Below are 24747 nucleotides of genomic sequence, written 5' to 3'. Positions count from 1 at the left end.
TTTTACCGGGGGCCGCATGAGCTACCCGAGCACTGCTGGAGGGCCACATCGACAATATTTCAATTAAATTTTGCTCAATATTATTTTTGATATATACCGTAAGATTAATAATAATAATAATTAATAATAATAGTAATACTTCAACATAGTGTGTGTAACAGCATTCCATGACTAATATAAATAAATTAACATTAGTAATAAATGACAGTAAAATAAGCACACGTATGACTGAGGAGTCATAGTGTAACTTTGTGTGGTGTTTGAGTTGTCCGACTTTTTGTGTGGCCATAAACGCACCAGTGGTTGCGTGTTGGTGACAGATGACAAGTTGCTTTTGGCCTGGTTTGTACGGCAGAAAATGACTAGTTTTTTGAGATAGAATTGTTTTACTCATGTTTTTGGTGTGGTTATGTCCGAATATAAACAGTTTTGCTCAATAAAGTGATGGATATAATTCCTGTCCTCGAAGCATCTCGATAGACGTTACAATAATTGAACGGTGTTCAATTGAACGGTGTTGACGAACACCGTTGGGGCCGCTTGTTGTCACTGTCACTCAAAGTTGCATTGCAAAATGACATAGAATAAATATGTTTATTTTGTTTAGAATTCAGATGGGATTTGATTTGGTGCGCGGCATATATTTGCTGGACGCTTGAGCAGTGCGCAATTGCGCAGGCGCGCACCTTAGAGGGAACGTTGCTTGGCAGTCCATGTCTTGTTGAAAACACGGCATTCTTCATCAACTTTTCTCTTTTTAGCGTCTCGGGTGTAAACCGTGCATCACTTGTCGCTGCATGTGCACCTTCACTCGCAGGTTACACACGCCCATAAATAATACTTTTCAAAATAAAAGCAGCACAGTTGTATTGCGCGCACGACATAGATGTTTTTCCAACTTTATTTTGTAATTTGGGATTGCAGCTGTTCACATTCACTCACAATCACGCACACGCATACGTCCACACGGAAGTTATACAACTAACGATTTTCAAAACAAAAGCAGCACCGTTGTATTGCACACTCGACATAGATACTTTTTAAAATTTATTTTGTAATTTATAATTGGCCTCACGCGGGTCGGACAGGGACGCACAAAGGGCCGGATGCGGCCCGCGGGCCGCAGAATGCCCAGGTCTGAATTATTGTAACGTCTATCGAGATGCTTGGAGGACAGGAATTATATCCATCACTTTATTGAGCAAAACTGTTTATATTCGGACATAACCACACCAAAAACATGAGTTTTCACACTTCTATCTGGAAAAACTAGTCGTTTTCTGCCGTACAAAGCAGGCCAAAAGCAACTTGTCATCTGTCACCAACACACATAGCACTAAACCACTGGTGCGTTTATGGCCACACAAAAAGTCGGACAACTCAAACACCACACAAAGTTACACTATGACTCCTCAGTCATACGTGTGCTTATTTTACTGTCATTTATTATTAATGTTAATTTATTTATATTAGTCATGGAATGCTGTTACACACACTATGTTGAAGTATTACTATTATTATTAATTATTATTATTATTAATCTTACGGTATATATCAAAAATAATATTAAGCAAAATTTAATTGAAATATTGTCGATGTGGCCCTCCAGCAGTGCTCGGGTTGCTCATGCGGCCCCCGGTAAAAATTAATTGCCCACCCCTGCTGTATATGGTTCAGTCCCAACAGTATTTAGTCACTAATATTTACATCTTGTGTTCACAGGTGTCACATTGATCAGTGTTATTATCTACACTTTATTTACAGTATTACCACATTACTTCAGTTCACTTCACACATTAGCTTTCTCGGAGAGCCCAGCCCTAACATGAGCTTTCCTTGCAAATTTCTGAGCAGCCTGCATTTTCCTTTTGGTCTCTGCTTTTGTAGCAAATATTTTTTAGCTGACATTATTAACAACCCTGTCTGCAACTGAAGTGGGTGGATCTTTCCTCTCCATGTAAACAAAGGATGAAGTCCGTAAGGTTTGCTCACTTTGGGTTGACATCCAAAAGTAGCAGCTAGTGAAAAGTTTGTTTTCCTTGCTTCAAGTTGTTTCATATGTTTTTGCCGTTTCGCATGTACTTCCAAAGCCTTGAAACCTCGTGATCCATAGTCAATATTATCATGACACCACGTGCACAAAACCTTTCCGGGACCATCGATTTTCCGAATAAAATCACCGAACAAAGTCGTAACTTCCTTCTTCCCAACAGTATCAGTGATTTCCCTTTCCATCCAGTCCCATCCAAACTTGTTTTTGACATGCTTATCAATTTCTTTTACTCGTAAAGCGTCCTTTCTCTCGAGAACCGACATCGTTTACATATGGAAAATGGCCGTATGATGACGTTATTAACGTCATAATTCCCAGATTCCGAACTAACAAAGGTCTTAACTCATTCTCTTTCTATGCCACATCAATGTGGAATGCGCTCCCAACAGGTATAAAAGAAAGGGCATCTCTATCCTCCTTCAAAACCGCAATAAAAGTTCACCTCCAGGCAGCTACAACCCTAAACTAACACCCTCCCCGGATTGCTAATAATCAAATGTAAACAATCAAATGCAGATACTTTTTCTTTTTCTTATGCCTTCTGATCTATCTCTCTCTCTCTCTATCTCTCTCTCTCTCTCTCTCTCTCTCTCTCTCTCTCTCTCTCTCTCTCTCTCTCTCTCTCTCTATGTCCACTACTTGCTGTACATACCCCCCCCCTCCACACCCCTGATTGTAAATAATGTAAATAATTCAATGTGATTATCTTGTGTGATGACTGTATTATGATGATAGTATATATGATAGTATATATCTGTATCATGAATCAATTTAAGTGGACCCCGACTTAAACAAGTTGAAAAACTTATTGGGGTGTTACCATTTAGTGGTCAATTGTACGGAATATGTACTTCACTGTGAAACCTACTAATAAAAGTCTCAATCAATCAATCAATCAATTCATAACAGATGTCCTGATTGGTCAGAAGGAACATAACGACCAATCAATTACGGCGTAATATAAACTACGTCTCCAATCTTGATTTAGGGTCGGGAAAAAAAAACGGAAAAACGGGAGATAATTTTTTTTCCCCCCGAGATTAAAAAAGACGGAATTCCGACTTTAGACGGAAAAATCACATGCCTGTTATTTAGAAAAGTATCGAAAAGTATCAAAATAATATTGGTATCAGGACAACACGAGTCACTAAAATATCATGCAAAAGTGCAGTTGAAATACTTAGTATCGTTGAAGACTTCCGGTCATTAGAAAACATGACTGCACATCATAATGGCAGCTACACTTTCCATCTTAAAGATCTAAAAAGAATATTTGGGAATGTCCGGTGGGCCAGTTTGAAAAGCTTAACGGGCCTTAATTTGCCCAGGTCTGTTTTTGATGATAGTAAAAATGCCATCACTGTGGACACTTTTAACCAAATACATTCTGGTAACATCTGAAAAGCAGGGATGCGTAATGGCACTAATAGGAGACATGATACATGACGATACACACTTGAAACCGCAGATTCCCACAGGTGAGCTCCCTGCGCTGCTTATTGATATCTGCTTGCCGGCTGACACCTTTTAATAGAATCCCTCTTGTTTTAGGTTTCCTGTGTTCTATTGAAGAAAGGCGTCCCCCCGAGGCAGGCGGGGTGAGGGTGATGGAGAGAGGCGAGGATGCGGTGGCAGTGGCGGGCGAATTAAGAGTGGCATTGATGACACTTCCTGTAAGACAGGCTTTGATTTCGCAGGCCATTTTCAGCCCTGCTGAGACATGACACTGACATGGACTGATGATATACAGGCGGGTCCATTAGGGCTGCGAGACAGGACTAACGTGGCTCAGAGTGACAGTCAACCATGTGCAGGATATAAATAAGGCGGCAGGAATAGCCACATGTCCAAGAGCAAGCTGTGCACCTGCAGGAAATATGCACCGCAAGCCAGATCCAAACTTTTTGGGGATCAGTTAGTTATGTCTAGCGCTGCCCTTAAACCTGCTGTAATCCCACTGCTTTACATGAAAGAGGAGGGTAAGACACTCTGTGCTTAAAAAGAGAACGCCAGTAAGCGCTGTCACACAAAAAAAAAGCCCTAAAAGCGAATAGATGGGCTGCAGCAATGCAAAGTAATCCTATTCGACATGCATGACAAGAAATACATATCTGAAAGATAATTATGCCACTTTATAAAACTACATTGAAATATTCAAACATGTACTGGTAGTGACTCGTACAACCACACTGCAAAAAGTGCAATCTAAGTAAGATGAAATATGTCAAATAAGGGTGATATTTGCTTATTTTCTGTCTGATAAGATCATTCTTCTCACTAGGCAGATTTGATGTTAGAGTGTTTTACTTGTTTTAAGTGTTTTGCTCCTAAATGATGTCAGTAAGATATTACAGCTTGTTGCTGAGATTTGATGAGCTATATTGAGTAAAACATGCTTGAAACTAGAATATCAACTGTTGTGTCATCAACACTCACAAGTAGAAAACTACTTTTTTAAAGTCATCATTTCTTATTTCAAGCATGAAGGAAAAAAAAAATCATGACTTTGACACAATTGTGTCTCATAATTAAAAACAGATGACAGCCAAATGGACTTTGCTGTTTTATTTTCAATGAAACAATAGAAAATAGGTACTCATATAGTAGTACAGTTGGCACAGTACAGTAAACTGACAGTTAATATTTAAAAATGTGACATTTCTAACAATTTTGAACAGAAATAGTTCATGCACATTCAGATAAATTCTTCAAAATTACAATAAAAAATGTTTTTGGCTGGGGGCCGGGTCTGTACAGTATATACAGGTATGCACACTACTTGACTGCAAGAGCACGCACTTGCGCGGTGATGTCATGTTGTCAATGGAAAAATGCATTTTTAGACCATATGATTATGTCAAGATAATGGCACTAGCATTTACTTCATTTAAGAATATTTTTCAACATATTGAGCAAAAAGGTCTCTTTTTTTTTTCTACCAAGAAAAGTGCACTTGTTATTAGTGAGAATATACTTATTTTAAGGTATTTTGGGTTCATTGAGGTTAGCTAATTTTACTTGTTTTGGAAAGTCTTGACAAGCCAAATTTTCTTGTTCTATTGGCAGATAATTTTGCTTATTTCAAGTAAAATACCCCTCATTTTTGTATTTTTTGTTTTTGTTTTTGAACACTGACTTTTTGCAGTGTGCACTGTGCATTGAGTAATAATACATCTATAAAAAACAAAAACCTAAAATATTTTTACAAACTCAGTAATAATTTAAGGAAAAAAGCTCATGTGTAGCTGGAATGGGAAGATGAACTGGTTTGAACCGCAGACATACGACCGCATCTTTAGAGCAGCTTGAACTTACTTTGAATTTATTCGTAAATGACTGACAAGAAATTAATTTATATACAATTATGAAGTGCTAAAATAAATAAATATAAAATATGTTCTTTTTTAATAAACTGTCAATAAAATGTAAGTTTTAATTGTATCACTTAAACTTCTCTATGAGTTTAGCTCCAGACTTCTTCTGTTTGTTCGATGTTGTCATGACTGCCACAAGTGGTGGAAAAGTGCATTACAACGGACCACAGCTGAGAAACAGATATTTTTGGTGGCCTTCTAAGGGCCGCATGCAGCCCGTTAAAAAACACTGCAGTACACTACAACAATGTATTCTCCCTGAGACAAATTTGGACTTTTGGTACAATTTAATGCCAGTTTTTGTTTGATTTCCCTAATTTTGTGGCCACACAGTGTGTACCTACATACTGGAAATACAAGGTTTTACTTTTTTATAATACTGTACTTCAAAAGTTGTTGGCTGGTTCCAAAATTAAGATTTGGGCCATTCCACAGAATTAGTGCTTTTTGTGTTGCCAGGAAATGAAATGTCTAAATGTAGTATGAAATTACCGGTATTATTAATCAAAGTGTCCTGGATAAATAAACACAATTTAGAAGATTAAATTAATCTACTTTGAAGTCTGGAAAAAATAGCATTTATGCCTGTCCGAAAATTGTATTTTACCATAAAATATAACAAAATCATGTTACCAAGTTGTTTTGATTTTTAAAATAATTGTTGTTGAATGAATTCAACGTTGTTATTAGCTAACAATGCCATATGGCTATAATTCATGTATTTAGTAAAAACTCAGTCCTGTGTTCAGTGCTGTTACTCACATGAGTGATGTTTGTCTCTGGAACCTTGTGAAAATTAAATCAAGTTGCCAGACATGGGCCAATAAACTTTTAGTAGTAGTAGTTCAATATGAGTACTAGTGTTGTCCCGATACCAATATTTTGGTACCAGTATCGGTACCAAAATGTATTTCGATACTTTTCGGTTATTTTCTATACTTTTCTTAATAAAGGGGACCACAAAAAATGGCACTATTGGCTTTATTTTAACAATAAAATCTTAGGGTATATTGAACATGTGTTTCTTAAAATTTGTCCTTATATAAAATAGTGAACATACAAGACAACTTGTCTTTTAGTAGTAAGTAAGCAAACAAAAGTAACATATTGTGTCATTTTCCATTCTATTTTTGTCAAAATTATTAAGGACAAGTAGTAGAAAATGAATTATTAATCTACTTGTTCATTTACTGTTAATATGTGCTTACTTTCTCTTTTAACAAGTTCTATCTACACTTCTGTTCAAATGTAATAATCACATATTCTTCTGTTGGATACTTTACATTAGTTTTGGATGATACCACAAATTTGGGTATTGTGGAGGATGCATATATGTTTAAGAGTTCTTTCTTTTTACATAGCCATGTTTAGAGTAGCTAGTACTTTTCCTTTGTATATTCTAACAGTTTCTTTCGACATTTCAGATGCCTGGTTAGTGTCTTCACCCTTGGAATGTGAACTACAACCCCCACTCTTTTTCCTTATCAGTGTTGCGAGGGGGGGGGGGATGACGGGGGCTTTCTTTGTGTGCAAGGAGTGGGCTTTTCCGTTTCAATGTCAGATCAACTAGAGCAGTAGTCTCCAACCTTTTTGTAGCTGCGGACCGGTCAACGCTTGAAAATTTGTCCCACGGACCGGTGGGGGGGGGGGAGGGGGTGTATTTAAAAAAAAAAAAAAAAAAAAAAAAAAGGTTCCCCCCCCCCATAAAGAAATACAATCATGTGTGCTTACGGACTGTATACCTGCAGACTGTATTGATCTATATTGATATATAATGTATATATTGTGTTTTTTGTGTTGATTTAATTTTTAAAAAAAAAAATTAAAAAATTAAATTTCTTGTGCGGTACCAATCGGTCCGGGCCGCAGCCCGGTGGTTGGGGACCACTGAACTAGAGTAGCCGATATGAATGTATTGGTTAAGTTAACCTCCTAAAGCTTTAGTAAAACTTGAAAATATTCCAATTCTGTCTTGATGGTCCTTCTTACTCAGCATATATGTCATCGAAAGAACTTGGGATTGACCAGTAACTTAGATTACCTGGGAGGAAGAGCTGGTTGACGCAACAGTATCAATCCGATAAGGGACCGGTACTTTTTAGAGGTGGTATAGTACCGAATATGATTCATTAGTATCGCGGTACTATACTAATACCGGTATACCGTACAACTTGCTTGGGCACTCAGCATCAAGGGTTGGAATTGGGGGTTAAATCACCAAAAATTATTCCCGGGCGCTGCCACCGCTGTTGCCCACTGCTCCCCTCACCTCCAAGGGTGTGGAATAAGGGGATGGGTCAAATGCAGAGGATACATTTCACCACACCTAGTGTGTGTGTGACAATCATTGCTACCTTAACTTAACTCTAATGTGTATGTAATGTAAAGTTGAATAAAATACATACATTTACGTTTATTTTGAGAGTTACAACTAGCAAATGGTACGCATTTGGTGGAATGGTCCATAAGCTGAAATTATATTAACAGTATTGAAAAATGCCCTAACTTTATCAAAATTAATTCATCTACCACTACTCGGAATGTCTGATTTTATCTCGGTCACAACTAAATAATTTCAATACGAATGGTGGAACGGTCGATGGGTCATGAGAAAACACTAGCACGTTTCTGTGAAAGTGTCTTGGCGCTTCTCACATGATACCCCTGTAGAGGCTGTCCTAAGCCAATTACATGAATACACAGTGAGTGTTAGTGTTAGGGAGCCACAGCCTGGACAGGCTGGAACAGACCCAAGTCCATCACCTCTTGCCCTTTTCTGGGAGGGCAGCTGCAACTTTTTGTGGTAGAGTGAGAACATTAATACTGCAGGAGTAAAGAGGAAACAAAACAAGACAACAATCCCTCGCAGTCTATAGTGGCGTGTGTGTGTGTGTGTGTGTACTTATTGGACTTGGCAATCAGATGCCTTGGTGGGAATAGGGCCACGTCTTCAGGTAGGTAGCATCACGGTAAGGGCACTACTCTGACCCAGGTCACTGTGCTTGTATGAGTATGGTTGGTAAACATGATGACCCACGCAAAGCTGCTGCCATGTTTGATTCATATACCGTATTTTTCGGACTATAAGTCGCAGTTTTTTCCATAGTTTGGCCGGGGGTGTGACTTATACTCAGGAGCGACTTATGTGTGAAATTATTAACACATTAGCGTAAAATATCAAATAATATTATTGATGTCATTCACGTAAGAGACTAGACGTATAAGATTTCATGGGATTTAGCGATTAGGAGTGACAGATTGTTTGGTAAACGTATAGCATGTTCTATACCAGGGGTCACCAACCTTTTTGAAAGCAAGAGCTACTTCTTGGGTAGTGATTAATGCGAAGAGCTACCAGTTTGATACACACTTCAATAAATTGCCAGAAATAGCCAATTTGCTCAATTTACCTTTAACTCTATGTTATTATTAATAATTAATGATCCATCCATCCATCCATTTTCTACTGCTTATTCCCTTCGGGGTCACGGGGGGCGCTATTTACACTTAATTGAACAGTTTAAAAGAGGAGAAAACACGAAAAAAATGACAATAAAATTTTGAAACATAGTTTATCTTCAATTTCGACTCTTTAAAATTCAAAATTCAACCGAAAAAAAGAAGAGAAAAACTAGCTAATTCGAATCTTTTTGAAAAAATTAAAAAAATAATTTATGGAACATCATTAGTAATTTTTCCTGATTAAGATTAATTTTAGAATTTTGATGACATGTTTTAAATAGGTTAAAATCCAATCTACACTTTGTTAGAATATATAACAAATTGGACCAAGCTAGACAAATCATTATTTCTTCTAGATTTTCCAGAAACATTTTTTTAAAAGAAATTCAAAAGACTTTGAAATAAGATTTAAATTTGATTCTACAGATTTTCTAGATTTGCCAGAATAATTTTTTTTAAAATTTTAATCATAAGTTTGAAGAAATATTTCACAAATATTCTTTGTCGAAAAAACAGAAGCTAAAATGAAGAATTAAATTAAAATGTATTTATTATTCTTTACAATAAAAAAAAAAATTACTTGAACATTGATTTACATTGTCAGGAAAGAAGAGGAAGGAATTTAAAAGGTAAAAAGGTATATGTGTTTAAAAATCCTAAAATCATTTTTAAGGTTGTATTTTTTCTCTAAAATTGTTTTTCTGAAAGTTATAAGAAGCAAAGTAAAAAAAATAATGAATTTATTTAAACAAGTGAAGACCAAGTCTTTCAAATATTTTCTTGGATTTTCAAATTCTATTTGAGTTTTGTCTCTCTTACAATTAAAAATGTCGGGCAAAGCGAGACCAGCTTGCTAGTAAATAAATAAAATTTAAAAAATAGAGGCTGCCATTTGAGCTATTTTTAGAACAGGCCAGCGGGCTACTCATCTGGTCCTTACGGGCTACCTGGTGCCCGCGGGCACCGCGATGGTGACCCCTGTTCTATATGTTATAGTTATTTGAATGACTCTTACCATAATATGTTACGTTAACATACCAGTTGGTTATTTATGCCTCATATAACGTACACTTATTCAGCCTGTTGTTCACTATTCTTTAGACATTTTAAATTGCCTTTCAAATGTCTATTCTTGCTGTTGGCTTTATCAAATAAATGTCCCCCAAAAATGCGACTTATACTCGAGTGCGACGTATATATATATATATATTTTTTCCTTCTTTATTATGCATTTTCGGCCGGTGCGACTTATACTCCGGAGCGATTTATAATCCGAAAAATACGGTAGTTGCCCTTAAATTAGCAGCAAAGAAAGGTGTGCACAAACCACATTTTAATCTACATTTAAAAATAATACAAATAAATAAGTTCTTAAACCGTATTGACTTGAAAATAAAATATTACACCTTGTCGTACTGCACCATTTTAACTGAAGCGATCTGGAGAAAGTAATTCACGGGGGGAAAAAGAGCATTAAAATCACCAGGCCTTCTGGGTTACCTGTGTGAGTTGCTTGCTGCTGCTCAGTTTCTCGGAGAGGCAGTTGAGCTGTGTTGTGATTTTCTCATTGGCCCTCTGTAGCTCTCGAGCTGAGAGCACGGCATCTTTCCTGGCACGGCGCAGTACGTGGATGTGCCGCTGCAGGGACTCGACGCGCTGCTGCAGGGAGGACGAGGAGGCGGCAGCACCATGATGGGCCTTAATTAGAATCCACTTCCTCCTCTTCTCGCCTTTCGTCCCACGTTCCCAGCGCTCTTGCCATTTGTTGTCTAACAGGAGGAAAAACAGACGCAGGTGAGTTGACAAGTGCACAGAAGAACACCATGTGCTCATTCTGAAGCAGGTGATGCAAACAGCAATGTACTGGATGTAACACGCTCATACAACGTAATTATCTGATGACAGTCAATACAAAACCTATGTCGAAAATTGTTGTAGTTTTAAAGCAGATTTAAACTTCTGCTTGTTATCAGAGTTGGCAGCATTGTATAACAGCAATGGATCACACCAAGGGAGTTCCAAATATTTCAGTGACCTCTCATGGTTGCTGAATTTTAGAAAATGCTCCAGATGATAGACTGCAGTTCTCTAACACAACAATAATACATATATTGGTACACACAAAGCACTTCCCTAAAGGTCTACACTGCAAAAAGTCAGTGTTCAAAAACAAGAGAAAAAAATACAAAAATGAGGGGTATTTTACTTGAACTAAGCAAAATTATCTGCTAAAAGAACAAGAAAATTTGGCTAGTCAAGACTTTCCAAAACAAGTCAAATTAGCTAACCTCAATGAACCCAAATATACCTTAAAATAAGTATATTCTCACTAATAACAAGTGCACTTTTCTTGGTAGAAAAAAAAGATACCTTTTTGCTCAATATGTGGAAAAATATTCTTAAATGAAGCAAATGCTAGTGCCATTATCTTGACATAATGATATGCGCTCGGCATTACATTTCTTGAAACCAGCAAACTTATACTAAAAACTAGTTTATTGTTCTTAATGGAAAGGCAACAAGGCAAGCGCTTGTTACTCTCGGGGTCTCCTAGCCGCTCAGGCAAATCATATGGGCTAAAAATGCATTTTTCCATGGATAACATGACATCATCGCGCCAAGTGCGTGCTCTTTCAGTCAATTAGTGCGCATATAAACAGCCCGGCCCCCGGCCAAACATTTTTTTATGGTAATTTTGAAGAATTTATCTGAATGTGCATGAACTATTTTTGTTCAAAATAGTTTGAAATGTCACATGTGAAATGTTTCAATATTAACTGTCAGTTTACTGTACTGTGCCAACTGTACTACTATATGAGTACCTATTTTCTATCGTTTCATTGGAAATAAAACAGCAAAGTCCACTTGGCTGCCATCTGTTTTAATTATGAGACACAATTGTGTCAAAGTCATGATTTTTTTTTTTCATGCTTGAAATAAGAAATGATTACTTTAAAAAAGTAGTTTTCTACTTGTGAGTGTTGATGACACAGCTTTGCAACAGTTGATATTCTAGTTTCAAGCATGTTTTACTCAATATAGCTCATCAAATCTCAGCAACAATATCTTACTGACATCATTTAGGAGCAAAACACTTAAAACAAGTAAAACACTAACATCAAATCTGCTTAGTGAGAAGAATGATCTTATCAGACAGAAAATAAGCAAATATCATCCTTATTTGAGATATTTCATCTTACTTAGATTTCACTTTTTGCAGTGCAGACATTTTTAATGCAGTTCTTCAACTGGATCTCTTTACAGCAGGGCTATTTAACTAAATTGTTCTGGGAACATTGTGTTGTTTTTGGGGCTAACTACAAAAATGCTGGTCAAGAATCTTCTAAATATTAATCTTTTTAACCTCGGGGCCAACTTTTCCACTACAGTGGGGCCCAGCACCCACTCAAACATTAACACTGACTTAGTAATCTTACTCTTGATTGGAATGGTGTTCAATAAATATAACTAACTTACTTACAGTTTAAGAAAAATTAACCTTAAATGACATGAAACTATGTGGTGATCACAAAAAACTATTATAAAGCCTTAGGTCAGGCTGATTACAAAATTAAATACGAGCCAAATATGCTGCAAAAGAAGGCACTCATAAAAACGGATTAAAATTTAATTTATATATAATTACGCAGCGCTAAAATAAATAAAGTAATAATAGATAAACTGTTGATAAAATTAGAGTGCAAATGAAATTACAGCTTCAACAGTTTCGTCACAATTTTTGCGCTTAAAAAGTTATCTGACTTTTGCGCTACATTTTTTCTTTGTATGATATTGTAACTACTGCCACATTAGGTGGAAACGTGTATTACAACTGCCTACCGCTATGGATCACAGCTGAGAAACAGATATTTCTTGGCGGCCCTCTAGGGCGTACTCGCGGCCTGACAATGGGCCCTTGCCCTATGGTTAAGAAATACTGTTCGAGATGATAGGATGCTTCTGCTATTTCTGAGGACCGACTGCAAAAAAATGTATCAAAGATCCTCTATACCAGGGGTTCTTAACTTTTTATGAGCTTGGGGCCCAACTTTTCCACACCAGAGGGGCCGGAGGCCCACTAAAATATTACCTCTGAATTAGTAATCTTACTTTTATCACTTTTGTCATTACTGTATTATTATTTATTTCACTAACTGCTTCTTTGCTATCACTTTTACCATCATATTTGTACATATTCTATTTACTGATGTTGCTCTATTGTTGTTGTTATTGTTGTGTTTGCTGCTGTTGTTTTTGTCTCTGTCTTATCCCCCTCTTGTCCCCACAATTTCCCCCTCTGTCTTCCTTTTTTTCTCTTTCTATCCCCTCCTGCTCCGGCCCGGCTGCACCAAATGATAATATAAATACATTTAATGAAGTCAAATACAAATAAGGCAACAAGAGAAGTATCCCACACTTCTCTTTTGTAAAGTACATTTGTACAGCCGATATGGGCATCTACATCTGCTATATGATTTGCCTGAGAAGCTGGACAGGACAAAAAAATAAATAAATCTTACTCTTAATTTACAGTTTACAAAATCGCCATGTAAAATTGCTCATGCTAATTACTAGCATGTGTATGGCATATCCAATGTAAATGAGCATTTGTCAAATGATATGAAACCATGTTACTAACAAAGATTATTATTTATTCAACACATAAACCTTGGGTTTAGGTTAGGCCAGTGCTTCCCAAATATTTTCCTTTACGACCCCGTTACGAAGAAGAAAATATTTTGCGCCCCCTCCCCTAACTATACCTCTGCATAACATTGTAAGATTATTAACATTAATGGAAACAACAGACCGTTTTTCTCCTCATCTCCCACCGTGGTTACAGTGAAGCCAAGTGCTACATTGGCTTCCTCATATTCTGGTGTGGCAAAAAAAAAACAACACGTTCCCCGAAGTCACACGCGTCCCCCCCGGCATCGCACCACGCCCGCCCAGGTGGGCCCGCCCCAACCTTTGAAAAGGACTGGGTTAGGCTGATTAGAAAAATACGTACTAAGCAAATATACTGCATAAGAAGAGACTCAAATAACTACCGTATTTTTCGGACTATAAGTGGCAGTTTTTTTTCATAGTTTGGCCGGGGGTGCGACTTATACTCAGGAGCGACTTATGTGTGAAATTACTAAATATCCAATAATTTTATTGATGTCATTGACGTAAGAGACTAGACGTATAAGATTTCATGGGATTTAGCGATTAGGAGTGACAGATTGTTTGGTAAACGTATAGCATGTTCTATATGTTATAGTTATTTGAATGACTCTTACCATAATATGTTACGTTAACATAGCAGTTGGTTATTTATGCCTCATATAACGTACACTTATTCAGCCTGTTGTTCACTATTCTTTAGACATTTTAAATTGCCTTTCAAATGTCTATTCTTGCTGTTGGCTTTTAGCAAACAAATTTCCCCCAAAAATTTGATTTATACTCCAGTGTGACTTATATATGTTTTTTTCCTTCTTTATTATGCATTTTCGGCCGGTGCGACTTATACTCCGAAAAATACAGTACATATATTAGAACCTGCACTTCTGGATTTGATGTTAAACCTCATTTCGTAACTCTGTAGTATTTAATGCATGTGGAATGACAATAAATGTAATCCTAGTCCTTGAAAATGAAAGACTCCAAATTCCTATGAGGGTTCTGCTGTTTCTAGGAATTTACTGCAGAAAATATTAAACGCTCCCAAGTTTTGACCTAAACCCCAGGGCCGGTCCGATGTCCTCCGTGGGGGAGATTTGGCCCTTGAGCTGCCAGTTGAAAATCCCTGCGTCCGTGTAAGCTGCAGCAGCTACACTGCAAAAACTGCAATCTAAGTAAGATGAAATATCTCAAATAAGGGTGATATTTGCTTATTTTCTGTCTGATAAGATCATTCTTCTCACTAAGCAGATTTGATGTTAGAGTGTTTTACTTGTTTTAAGTGTTTTGCTCCTAAATGATGTCAGTAAGATATTACAGCTTGTTACTGAGATTTGATGAGCTATATTGAGTAAAACATGCTTGAAACTAGAATATTAACTGTTGTGTCATCAACACTCACAAGTAGAAAACTACTTTAAAGTAGAGATGTCCGATAATATCGGTCTGCCAATAATATCGGCCGATAAATGTGTTAAAATGTAAAATCGGAAATTATCGGTATCGTTTTTTTTTATTATCAGTATCGTTTTTTTTTTTTTTTAATTTAATTTTTTATTAAATCCACATAAAAAACACAAGATCCACTTACAATTAGTGCACCAACCCAAAAAACCTCCCTCCCCCATTTACACTCATTCACACAAAAGGGTTGTTTGTTTCTGTTATTAATATTCTGCTTCCTACATTATATATCAATATATATCAATACAGTCTGCAAGGGATACAGTCCGTAAGCACACATGATTGTGCGTGCTGCTGCTCCACTAATAGTACTAACCTTTAACACTTAATTTTACTCATTTTCATTCATTACTAGTTTCCATGTAACTGTTTTTATATTGTTGTACTTTGTTTTTTATTCAATAATTTTTTTTAAATTTATTTATCTTATTTTATTTGATTCATTTTTTTAAAAACTACCTTATCTTCACCATACCTGGTTGTCCAAATTAGGCATAATAATGTGTTAATTCCACGACTGCATATATCGGTTGATATCGGTATCGGTTGATATCGTTATCGGTAATTAAAGAGTTGGACAATATCGGCATATCGGATATCTGCAAAAAGCCATTATCGGACATCCCTACTTTAAAGTAATAATTTCTTATTTCAAGCATGAAAAAAAAAATCCTGACTTTGACACAATTGTCTCATAATTAAAACAGATGACAGCTAAATGGACTTTGCTGTTTTATTTTCAATGAAACAATAGAACATACGTACTCATATAGTAGTACAGTTGTTATTAGTGAGAATATACTTATTTTAAGGTATTTTTGGGTTCATTGAGGTTAGCTAATTTTACTTGTTTCGGAAAGTCTTGAAAAGCCAAATTTTCTTGTTCTATTGGCAGATAATTTTTAGGGATGTCCGATAATATCGGCCTGCCGATATTATCGGCCGATAAATGCGTTAAAATGTAATATCGGAAATTATCAGTATCGGTTTTTTATTGTCTGTATCGTTTTTTGTTTGTTTGTTTTTTATTAAATCAACATAAAAAACACAAGATACACTCACAATTAGTGCACCAACCCAAAAAACCTCCCTCCCCCCATTTCTTTCTGTTATCAATATTCTGGTTCCTACATTATATATCAATATATATCAATACAGTCTGCAAGGGATACAGTCCATAAGCACACATGATTGTGCGTGCTGCTGCTCCACTAATAGTACTAACCTTTAACACTTCATTTTACTCATTTTCATTCATTACTAGTTTCTATGTAACTGTTTTTATATTGTTTTACTTTCTTTTTTATTCAAGAAAATGTTTTTAATTTAGTTATCTTATTTTATAATTTTTTTTAAAAAGTACCTTATCTTCACCATACCTGGTTGTCCAAATTAGGCATAATAATGTGTTAATTCCACGACTGTATATATCGGTTGATATCGGTATCTGTAATTAAAGAGTTGGACAATATTGGAATATCGGATATCGGCAAAAAGCCATTATCGGACATCCCTACTTTAAAGTAATAATTTCTTATTTCAAGCATGAACTACAAAAATCATGACTTTGACACAATTGTGTCTCATAATTAAAACAGATGACAGCCAAATGGACTTTGCTGTTTTATTTTCAATGAAACAATAGAACATACGTACTCATATAGTAGTACAGTTGTTATTAGTGAGAATATACTTATTTTAAGGTATCTTTGGGTTCATTGAGGTTAGCTAATTTTACTTGTTTCGGAAAGTCTTGACAAGCCAAATTGTCTTGTTCTATTGGCAGATAATTTTGCTTAGTTCAAATAAAATACCCCTCATTTTTGTATTTTTATTGTTGTTTTTGAACACTGACTTTTTGCAGTGTGCATGTGGAATGACAATAAATGTAATCCTAGTCCTTGAAAATGAAAGACTCCAAATTCCTATGAGGGTTCTGCTGTTTCTAGGAATTTACTGCAGAAAATATTGATCGCTCCCAAGTTTTGACCTAAACCCCAGGGCCGGTCCGATGTCCTCCGTGGGGGAGATTTGGCCCTTGAGTTGCCAGTTGAAAATCCCTGCGTCAGTGTAAGCTGCAGCAGCTACACTGCAAAAAGTGAAATCTAAGTAAGATGAAATATGTCAAATAAGGGTGATATTTGCTTATTTTCTGTCTGATAAGATCATTCTTCTCATTAAGCAGATTTTATGTTAGAGTGTTTTACTTGTTTTAAGTGTTTTGCTCCTAAATGATGTCAGTAAGATATTACAGCTTGTTGCTGAGATTTGATGAGCTATATTGAGTAAAACATGCTTGAAACTAGAATATCAACTGTTGTGTCATCAACACTCACAAGTAGAAAACTACTTTAAAGTCATCATTTCTTACTTCAAGCATGAAAAAAAAAATCATGACTTTGACACAATTGTGTCTCATATTAAAACAGATGACAGCTAAATAGACTTTGCTGTTTTATTTTCAATGAAACAATAGAAAATACATACTCATATAGTAGTACACTTGTTATTAGTGAGAATATACTTATTTTAAGGTATTTTTGGGTTCATTGAGGTTAGCTAATTTTACTTGTTTCGGAAAGTCTTGAAAAGCCAAATTTTCTTGTTCTATTGGCAGATAATTTTTAGGGATGTCCTGATAATATCGATAAATGCGTTAGAATGTAATATCGGAAATTATCGGTATCGTTTTTTAAAATTATCTGTATCGTTTTTTTTTGTTTTTTTTTAAATTAAATCAACATAAAAAACACAAGATACACTTACAATTAGTGCACCAACCCAAAAAACCTCCCTCCCCCATTTCTTTCTGTTATTAATATTCTGCTTCCTACATTATATATCAATATATATCAATACAGTCTGCAAGGGATACAGTCCGTAAGCACACATGATTGTGCGTGCTGCTGCTCCACTAATAGTACTAACCTTTAACACTTCATTTTACTCATTTTCATTCATTACTAGTTTCTATGTAACTGTTTTTATATTGTTTTACTTTCTTTTTTATTCAAGAAAATGTTTTTAATTTAGTTATCTTATTTTATAATTTTTTAAAAAGTACCTTATCTTCACCATACCTGGTTGTCCAAATTAGGCATAATAATGTGTTAATTCCACGACTGCATATATCGGTTGATATTGGTATCGGTTGATATCGGTATCGGTAATTAAAGAGTTGGACAATATCGGAATATCGGCAAAAAGCCATTATCGGACATCCCTAATAATTTTGCTTAGTTGAAATAAAATACCCCTCATTTTTGTATTTTTTGTTGTTGTTTTTGAACACTGACTTTTTGCAGTGTGCATGTGGAATGACAATAAATGTAATCCTAGTCCTTGAAAATGAAAGACTCCAAATTCCTACGAGGGTTCTGCTGTTTCTAGGAATTTACTGCAGAAAATATTGATCGCTCCCAAGTTTTGACCTAAACCCCAGGGCCGGTCCGATGTCCTCCGTGGGGGAGATTTGGCCCTTGAGTTGCCAGTTGAAAATCCCTGCGTCAGTGTAAGCTGCAGCAGCTACACTGCAAAAAGTGAAATCTCAGTAAGATGAAATATGTCAAATAAGGGTGATATTTGCTTATTTTCTGTCTGATAAGATCATTCTTCTCATTAAGCAGATTTTATGTTAGAGTGTTTTACTTGTTTTAAGTGTTTTGCTCCTAAATGATGTCAGTAAGATATTACAGCTTGTTGCTGAGATTTGATGAGCTATATTGAGTAAAACATGCTTGAAACTAGAATATCAACTGTTGTGTCATCAACACTCACAAGTAGAAAACTACTTTAAAGTAGAGATGTCCGATAATATCGGTCTGCCGATAATATCGGCCGATAAATGCGTTAAAATGTAATATCGGAAATTATCGGTATCGTTTTTTTTATTATCAGTATCTGTTTTTTTTAAAAAAAAATTACATTTTTTATTAAATCCACATAAAAAACACAAGATACACTTACAATTAGTGCACCAACCCAAAAAACCTCCCTCCCCCATTTACACTCATTCACACAAAAGGGTTGTTTCTTTCTGTTATTAATATTCTGCTTCCTACATTATATATCAATATATATCAATACAGTCTGCAAGGGATACAGTCCGTAAGCACACATGATTGTGCGTGCTGCTGCTCCACTAATAGTACTAACCTTTAACACTTCATTTGACTCATTTTCATTCATTACTAGTTTCTATGTAACTGTTTTTATATTGTTTTACTTTCTTTTTTATTCAAGAAAATGTTTTTAATTTAGTTATCTTATTTTATAATTTTTTTAAAAAGTACCTTATCTTCACCATACCTGGTTGTCCAAATTAGGCATAATAATGTGTTAATTCCACGACTGCATATATCGGTTGATATCGGTATCGGTTGATATCGGTATCTGTAATTAAAGAGTTGGACAATATCGGAAATCTGCAAAAAGCCATTATCGGACATCCCTACTTTAAAGTAATAATTTCTTATTTCAAGCTTGAAAAAAAAAATCATGACTTTGACACAATTGTGCCTCATAATTAAAACAGATGACAGCCAAATGGACTTTGCTGTTTTATTTTCAATGAAACAATATAAAATAGGTACTCATGTAGTAGTACAGTTGTTATTAGTGAGAATATACTTATTTTAAGGTATTTTTGGGTTCATTGAGGTTAGCTAATTTTACTTGTTTCGGAAAGTCTTGAAAAGCCAAATTTTCTTGTTCTATTGGCAGATAATTTTTAAGGATGTCCGATAATATCGGCAGGCCGATATTATCGGACATCCCAAAATGTAATATCGGAAATTATCGGTATCGTTTTTTTTTATTGCCTGTATCGTTTTTTTTTGTTTTTTTTAATTAAATCAACATAAAAAACACAAGATACACTTACAATTAGTGCACCAACCCAAAAAACCTCCCTCCCCCCATTTCTTTCTGTTATCAATATTCTGGTTCCTACATTATATATCAATATATATCAATACAGTCTGCAAGGGATACAGTCCGTAAGCACACATGATTGTGCGTGCTGCTGCTCCACTAATAGTACTAACCTTTAACACTTCATTTTACTCATTTTCATTCATTACTAGTTTCTCTGTAACTGTTTTTATATTGTTTTACTTTCTTTTTTATTCAAGAAAATGTTTTTAATTTATTTATCTTATTTTATTTGATTCATTTTTTTAAAAAGTACCTTATCTTCACCATACCTGGTTGTCCAAATTAGGCATAATAATGTGTTAATTCCACGACTGCATATATCGGTTGATATCGGTATCGGTAATTAAAGAGTTGGACAATATCGGAATATCGGCAAAAAGCCATTATCGGACATCCCTAATAATTTTGCTTAGTTGAAATAAAATACCCCTAATTTTTGTATTTTTTTTCCTTGTTTTTGAACACTGACTTTTTGCAGTGTGCATGTGGAATGACAATAAATGTAATCCCAGTCCTTGAAAATGAAAGACTCCAAATTCCTACGAGGGTTCTGCTGTTTCTAGGAATTTACTGCAGAAAATATTGATCGCTCCCAAGTTTTGACCTAAACCCCAGGGCCGGTCCGATGTCCTCCGTGGGGGAGATTTGGCCCTTGAGCTGCCAGTTGAAAATCCCTGCGTCCGTGTAAGCTGCAGCAGCTAATGCTGAGCCTCTAATCATTTTACTACAGATTTGCTTAAGTGTGATACGATGCTACCTTGATCCCCGACATCAGCGTGCTTCCTGCTCCACGCCGCCGACACCTGCGCGTCTGCAGCCGGCTGACACCTGTCGAACTGAAAGCGCAGTCGGTGAGACGGTGATGAAAAGCAAGTGCATAATCTAACACAAGCGGTTGACATGTTGCGCTTCCCTCGTAACGACACTGTGATCACAGGGCGCTCTCGCTTTAACACGACAAGACAAATCACCCGCAGCTTTAATAATTCACCTGAGTAGTACCGGGGCGCCACTTCGGGCGCTACTCCTCGCGCCATATTAGCTCTGACGGCAGCTCGCCGAGGCTGCCTTTGTTCCGTCGCCGTCTACGAGTCCTGATGCGCTCCTCGCAGGATGACACGTCTCAGCGCGGTGGTTCGCGCGCGAGTGTGACGTCTCTCCGAATGCGTGATCGTTTGTAGTGACATCAAAGGAGACTCGCTGTGTTTGCTTCCGATGGCGGTCAGGTAGGATCTCATCAGCGCCAGGTTTGATCAGGACGAGGGCGTGGAGAGGCGACGGGAGATGAAGTGTTTGAGACAAAGCTTCTCATGAGGGCGCTGGCGGTCGTCCCGCTCATCAGCCCAGGAGGAGCTGCGGGGCACAATTAATAGGGCAGCTGCTACACGTCCGCTAAACACCCGTTTCTACTTCACGGTACCGACTCGGCCCGCCGTGACCCGACTCGCAAACAAGGACATTTTGAATATGTGACATAGACAACTGTTGGTTCCTTACTTGGCGAGCAGAGGATATTAGCCTGGACACTGAAGTACTCCGCAGTCTCCACTTTGTTGCAGCGTTCCATTTCCTTCTTGTCCTCAGTCTGGATACAACTCAGCCCAAAAATTATCCATGTGGAAATCAGAGCTTTTCTTCCAGTCATGCCTGTCCACTTTGCGGCAGCGCTCCATTTCCTTGTTGCACTTAGTCTCTTCTTGGATAAAATTCACTCCATAAATTCTCCATGTGGAAATCAGAGCTTTTCTTCCAGTCATTCCGGTCCAGTTTCCAGCAGCACTCCATTTCCTTGTTGCCCTTAGTCTCTTCTGGGATAAAATTCACTCCATAAATTCTCCATGTGGAAATCAGAGCTTTTCTTTTAGTCATTCCTGTCCAGTTTTCAGCAGCGCTCCATTTCCTTGTTGCACTTAGTCTCTTCTTGGATAGAACTCACTCCATAAATTCTCCATGTGGAAATCAGAGCTTTTCTTCCAGTCATTGCTGTCCACTTTCCTGCACTGCTCCATTTCCTTGTTGCCCTCAGTCTGGAAACAATTCAGCCAAAATTTTTTCTTCCAGTCATTCCTGTCCACTTTGCGGCATCGCTCCATTTCCTCGTTGCCCTTAGTCTCCTCTTGGATAAAATTCACCCTATATTTTCTCCATGTGGAAATCAGAGCTTTTCTTACAGTCATTCCTGTCCACTTTCCTGCACTGCTCCATTTCCTTGTTGCCCTTAGTCTCCTCTTGGATAAAATGTAGCCAAAACAATTCTGCTCATGGAAAGCAGAGCTTTTTTTGTTGTCTCTCCTGTTCACTTTGCTGCAGCGCTCCATTTCCTCGTTGCCCTTAGTCTCTTCTTGGATAAAATTCACTCCAAAAATTCTCCATGTGGAAATCAGAGCTTTTCTTATAGTGATTCCTGTCCACTTTCCTGCACTGCTCCATTTCCTTGTTGCCCTTGGTCTCCTCTTGGATAAAATGTACCCCAAAAAATTCTGCTAATGGAAAGCAGAGCTTTTTTTGTTGTCTCTCCTGTTCACTTTGCTGCAGCGCTCCATTTGCTCATTGCCCTCAGTCTCCCTTTGGATAAAATTCACACACAAAAAATCTGCATGAGAAAAACAGAGCTTTTCTTTCTGTCACTCCTGTTCACTTTGCTGCAGCACTCCAGTTCCGTGTTGCCCTCAGTCTCTTCTTAAATACAATTCATACAAACAATTCTGACTATGAAAATCAGAGCTTTTCATTCTCAGCTTCATCTTGGATAAAATTCAATACAATACAATTCTGGATATGAAAATCAGAGCTTTTCATTCCGTCACTCCTGTCCACTTTGCTGCACGGCCCATTTCCTTGTTGCCCTCAGTCTCATCTTGGATAAAATTCACTCCAAAAATTCTGCATATGGAAAAGAGGGCTTTTCCTCCATTTACTTGTTGCCCTCAGTCCTCCCTTGGATAGAATTCACACACAAAAATCTCCATAAGAAAATTAGAGCTTTTCTTTCTGTCACTCCTGTTCACTTTGCTGCAGCACTCCAGTTCCGTGTTGCCCTCAGTCTCTTCTTGAATACAATGCATACAAAACATTCTGCATATGAAAATCAGAGCTTTTCATTCCGTCAATCCTGTCCACTTTGCTGCACAGCACATTTCCTTGTTGCCCTCAGTCTCATCTTGGATAAAATTCACCCCCAAAAAATTCTGCATAATGAAAAGAGGGCTGTTCTTCCCGTCACTAGTCTCCACTTTTCTGCAGTGTTCCGTTTCCTTGTTGCCCTCAGTCTTCCCTTGGATATAATTCACACAAAAAAATTCTGCATAAGAAAGTTAGAACTTTTCTTTCTGTCAGTCCTGTTCACTTTGCTGCAGCACTCCAGTTCCATGTTGCCCTCAGTGTCTTCTTGGATATAATTCGTACGAAATATTCTCCATATGGAAATCAGGGCTTTTCTAGCTGTTACTCCTGTCAACTTTGCTGCAGCGCCCCCATTTCCTTGTTGCCCTCAGTCTCATCTTGGATAAAATTCACTCCAAAAATTCTGCATATGGAAAAGAGGGCTTTTCCTCCCGTTTGCTGAAGTGCTCCATTTACTTGTTGCCCTCAGTCCTCCCTTGGATAGAATTCACACACAAAAATCTGCATAAGAAAATTAGAGCTTTTCTTTCTGTCACTCCTGTTCACTTTGCTGCAGCACTCCAGTTCCGTGTTGCCCTCAGTCTCTTCTTGAATACAATGCATACAAAACATTCTGCATATGAAAATCAGAGCTTTTCATTCCGCCACTCCTGTCCACTTTGCTGCACAGCCCATTTCCTTGTTGCCCTCAGTCTCATCTTGGATAAAATTCACCCCCAAAAAATTCTGCATAATGAAAAGAGGGCTTTTCTTCCCGTCACTAGTTTCCACTTTTCTGCAGTGTTCCGTTTCCTTGTTGCCCTCAGTCTTCCCTTGGATAGAATTCACACAAAAAAATTCTGCATAAGAAAATTAGAGCTTTTCTTTCTGTCACTCCTGTTCACTTTGCTGCAGCACTCCAGTTCTATGTTGCCCTCAGTGTCTTCTTGGATATAATTCACACCAAAAATTCTGCATAAGAAAGTTAGAACTTTTCTTTCTGTCAGTCCTGTTCACTTTGCTGCAGCACTCCAGTTCTATGTTGCCCTCAGTGTCTTCTTGGATATAATTCACACCAAAAATTCTGCATAAGAAAGTTAGAACTTTTCTTTCTGTCAGTCCTGTTCACTTTGCTGCAGCACTCCAGTTCCGTGTTGCCCTCAGTGTCTTCTTGGATACAATTCGTACGAAATATTCTCCATATGGAAATCAGGGCTTTTCTAGCTGTTACTCCTGTCCACTTTGCTGCACAGCCCCCATTTCATTGTTGCCCTCAGTCCCTCAGGAGACTTTTAACAACGCGTACCGTGACTTCTGCTGGGCCGCAATCACACTTCCTGTGCCTCTCTTAATGCCTACATTGTGGAAACTCTGTACTTCCCCGGACCATACCGTTAAACCCTTACTAATTACGCGTCAAAACAAAAGGGGAGACTCACCTTTCTCTCGTGTCGTCCATGATGCATCGTCCCTGAGGGCGCGCCGTCGAGGCTGTCCGAGTATTCTTCACTGTGGAGAAAGTTGAAGTTCATTACAGCTGCCAACTCTTTTAAGCATGCGCACCACCCTTGGACCCAAAATCCAATTTGACTTTTATGGTGAATTTAGTTGACTTGAAGCAAAATATGTGCATTTCAGAGCTCTCCTCCTACCTCTTAACAGGAAATCAATGACCCCATCCAATTTCTA

The 24747-nt window shown here is 37.3% G+C and overlaps 1 protein-coding gene across 2 annotated transcripts in view; it reads right to left on the bottom strand.

The window, feature by feature from the left end:
- Window positions 1-24747, bottom strand: part of LOC133639947 (centlein-like) — a 152378-nt gene that overhangs the window by 100593 nt on the left and 27038 nt on the right. For both annotated transcript variants that reach the window (XM_062033671.1, XM_062033672.1), the window contains exons 4-6: window positions 24498-24567; window positions 20714-20792; window positions 10390-10658 (exon numbers count right to left, since the gene is read on the bottom strand). In XM_062033671.1, coding sequence (XP_061889655.1) covers window positions 10390-10658; window positions 20714-20792; window positions 24498-24567 — 418 coding nt within the window. The remainder of the gene's footprint in view (window positions 1-10389; window positions 10659-20713; window positions 20793-24497; window positions 24568-24747) is intronic.

Source organism: Entelurus aequoreus, linkage group LG22 (assembly GCF_033978785.1).
Source record: "Entelurus aequoreus isolate RoL-2023_Sb linkage group LG22, RoL_Eaeq_v1.1, whole genome shotgun sequence".
In the NCBI taxonomy this organism is placed as follows: Eukaryota; Metazoa; Chordata; class Actinopteri; order Syngnathiformes; family Syngnathidae; genus Entelurus; species Entelurus aequoreus.
The sequence above is the reverse complement of the archived record's forward strand: the minus strand, read 5'-3'. Positions and strand labels throughout refer to the sequence as shown.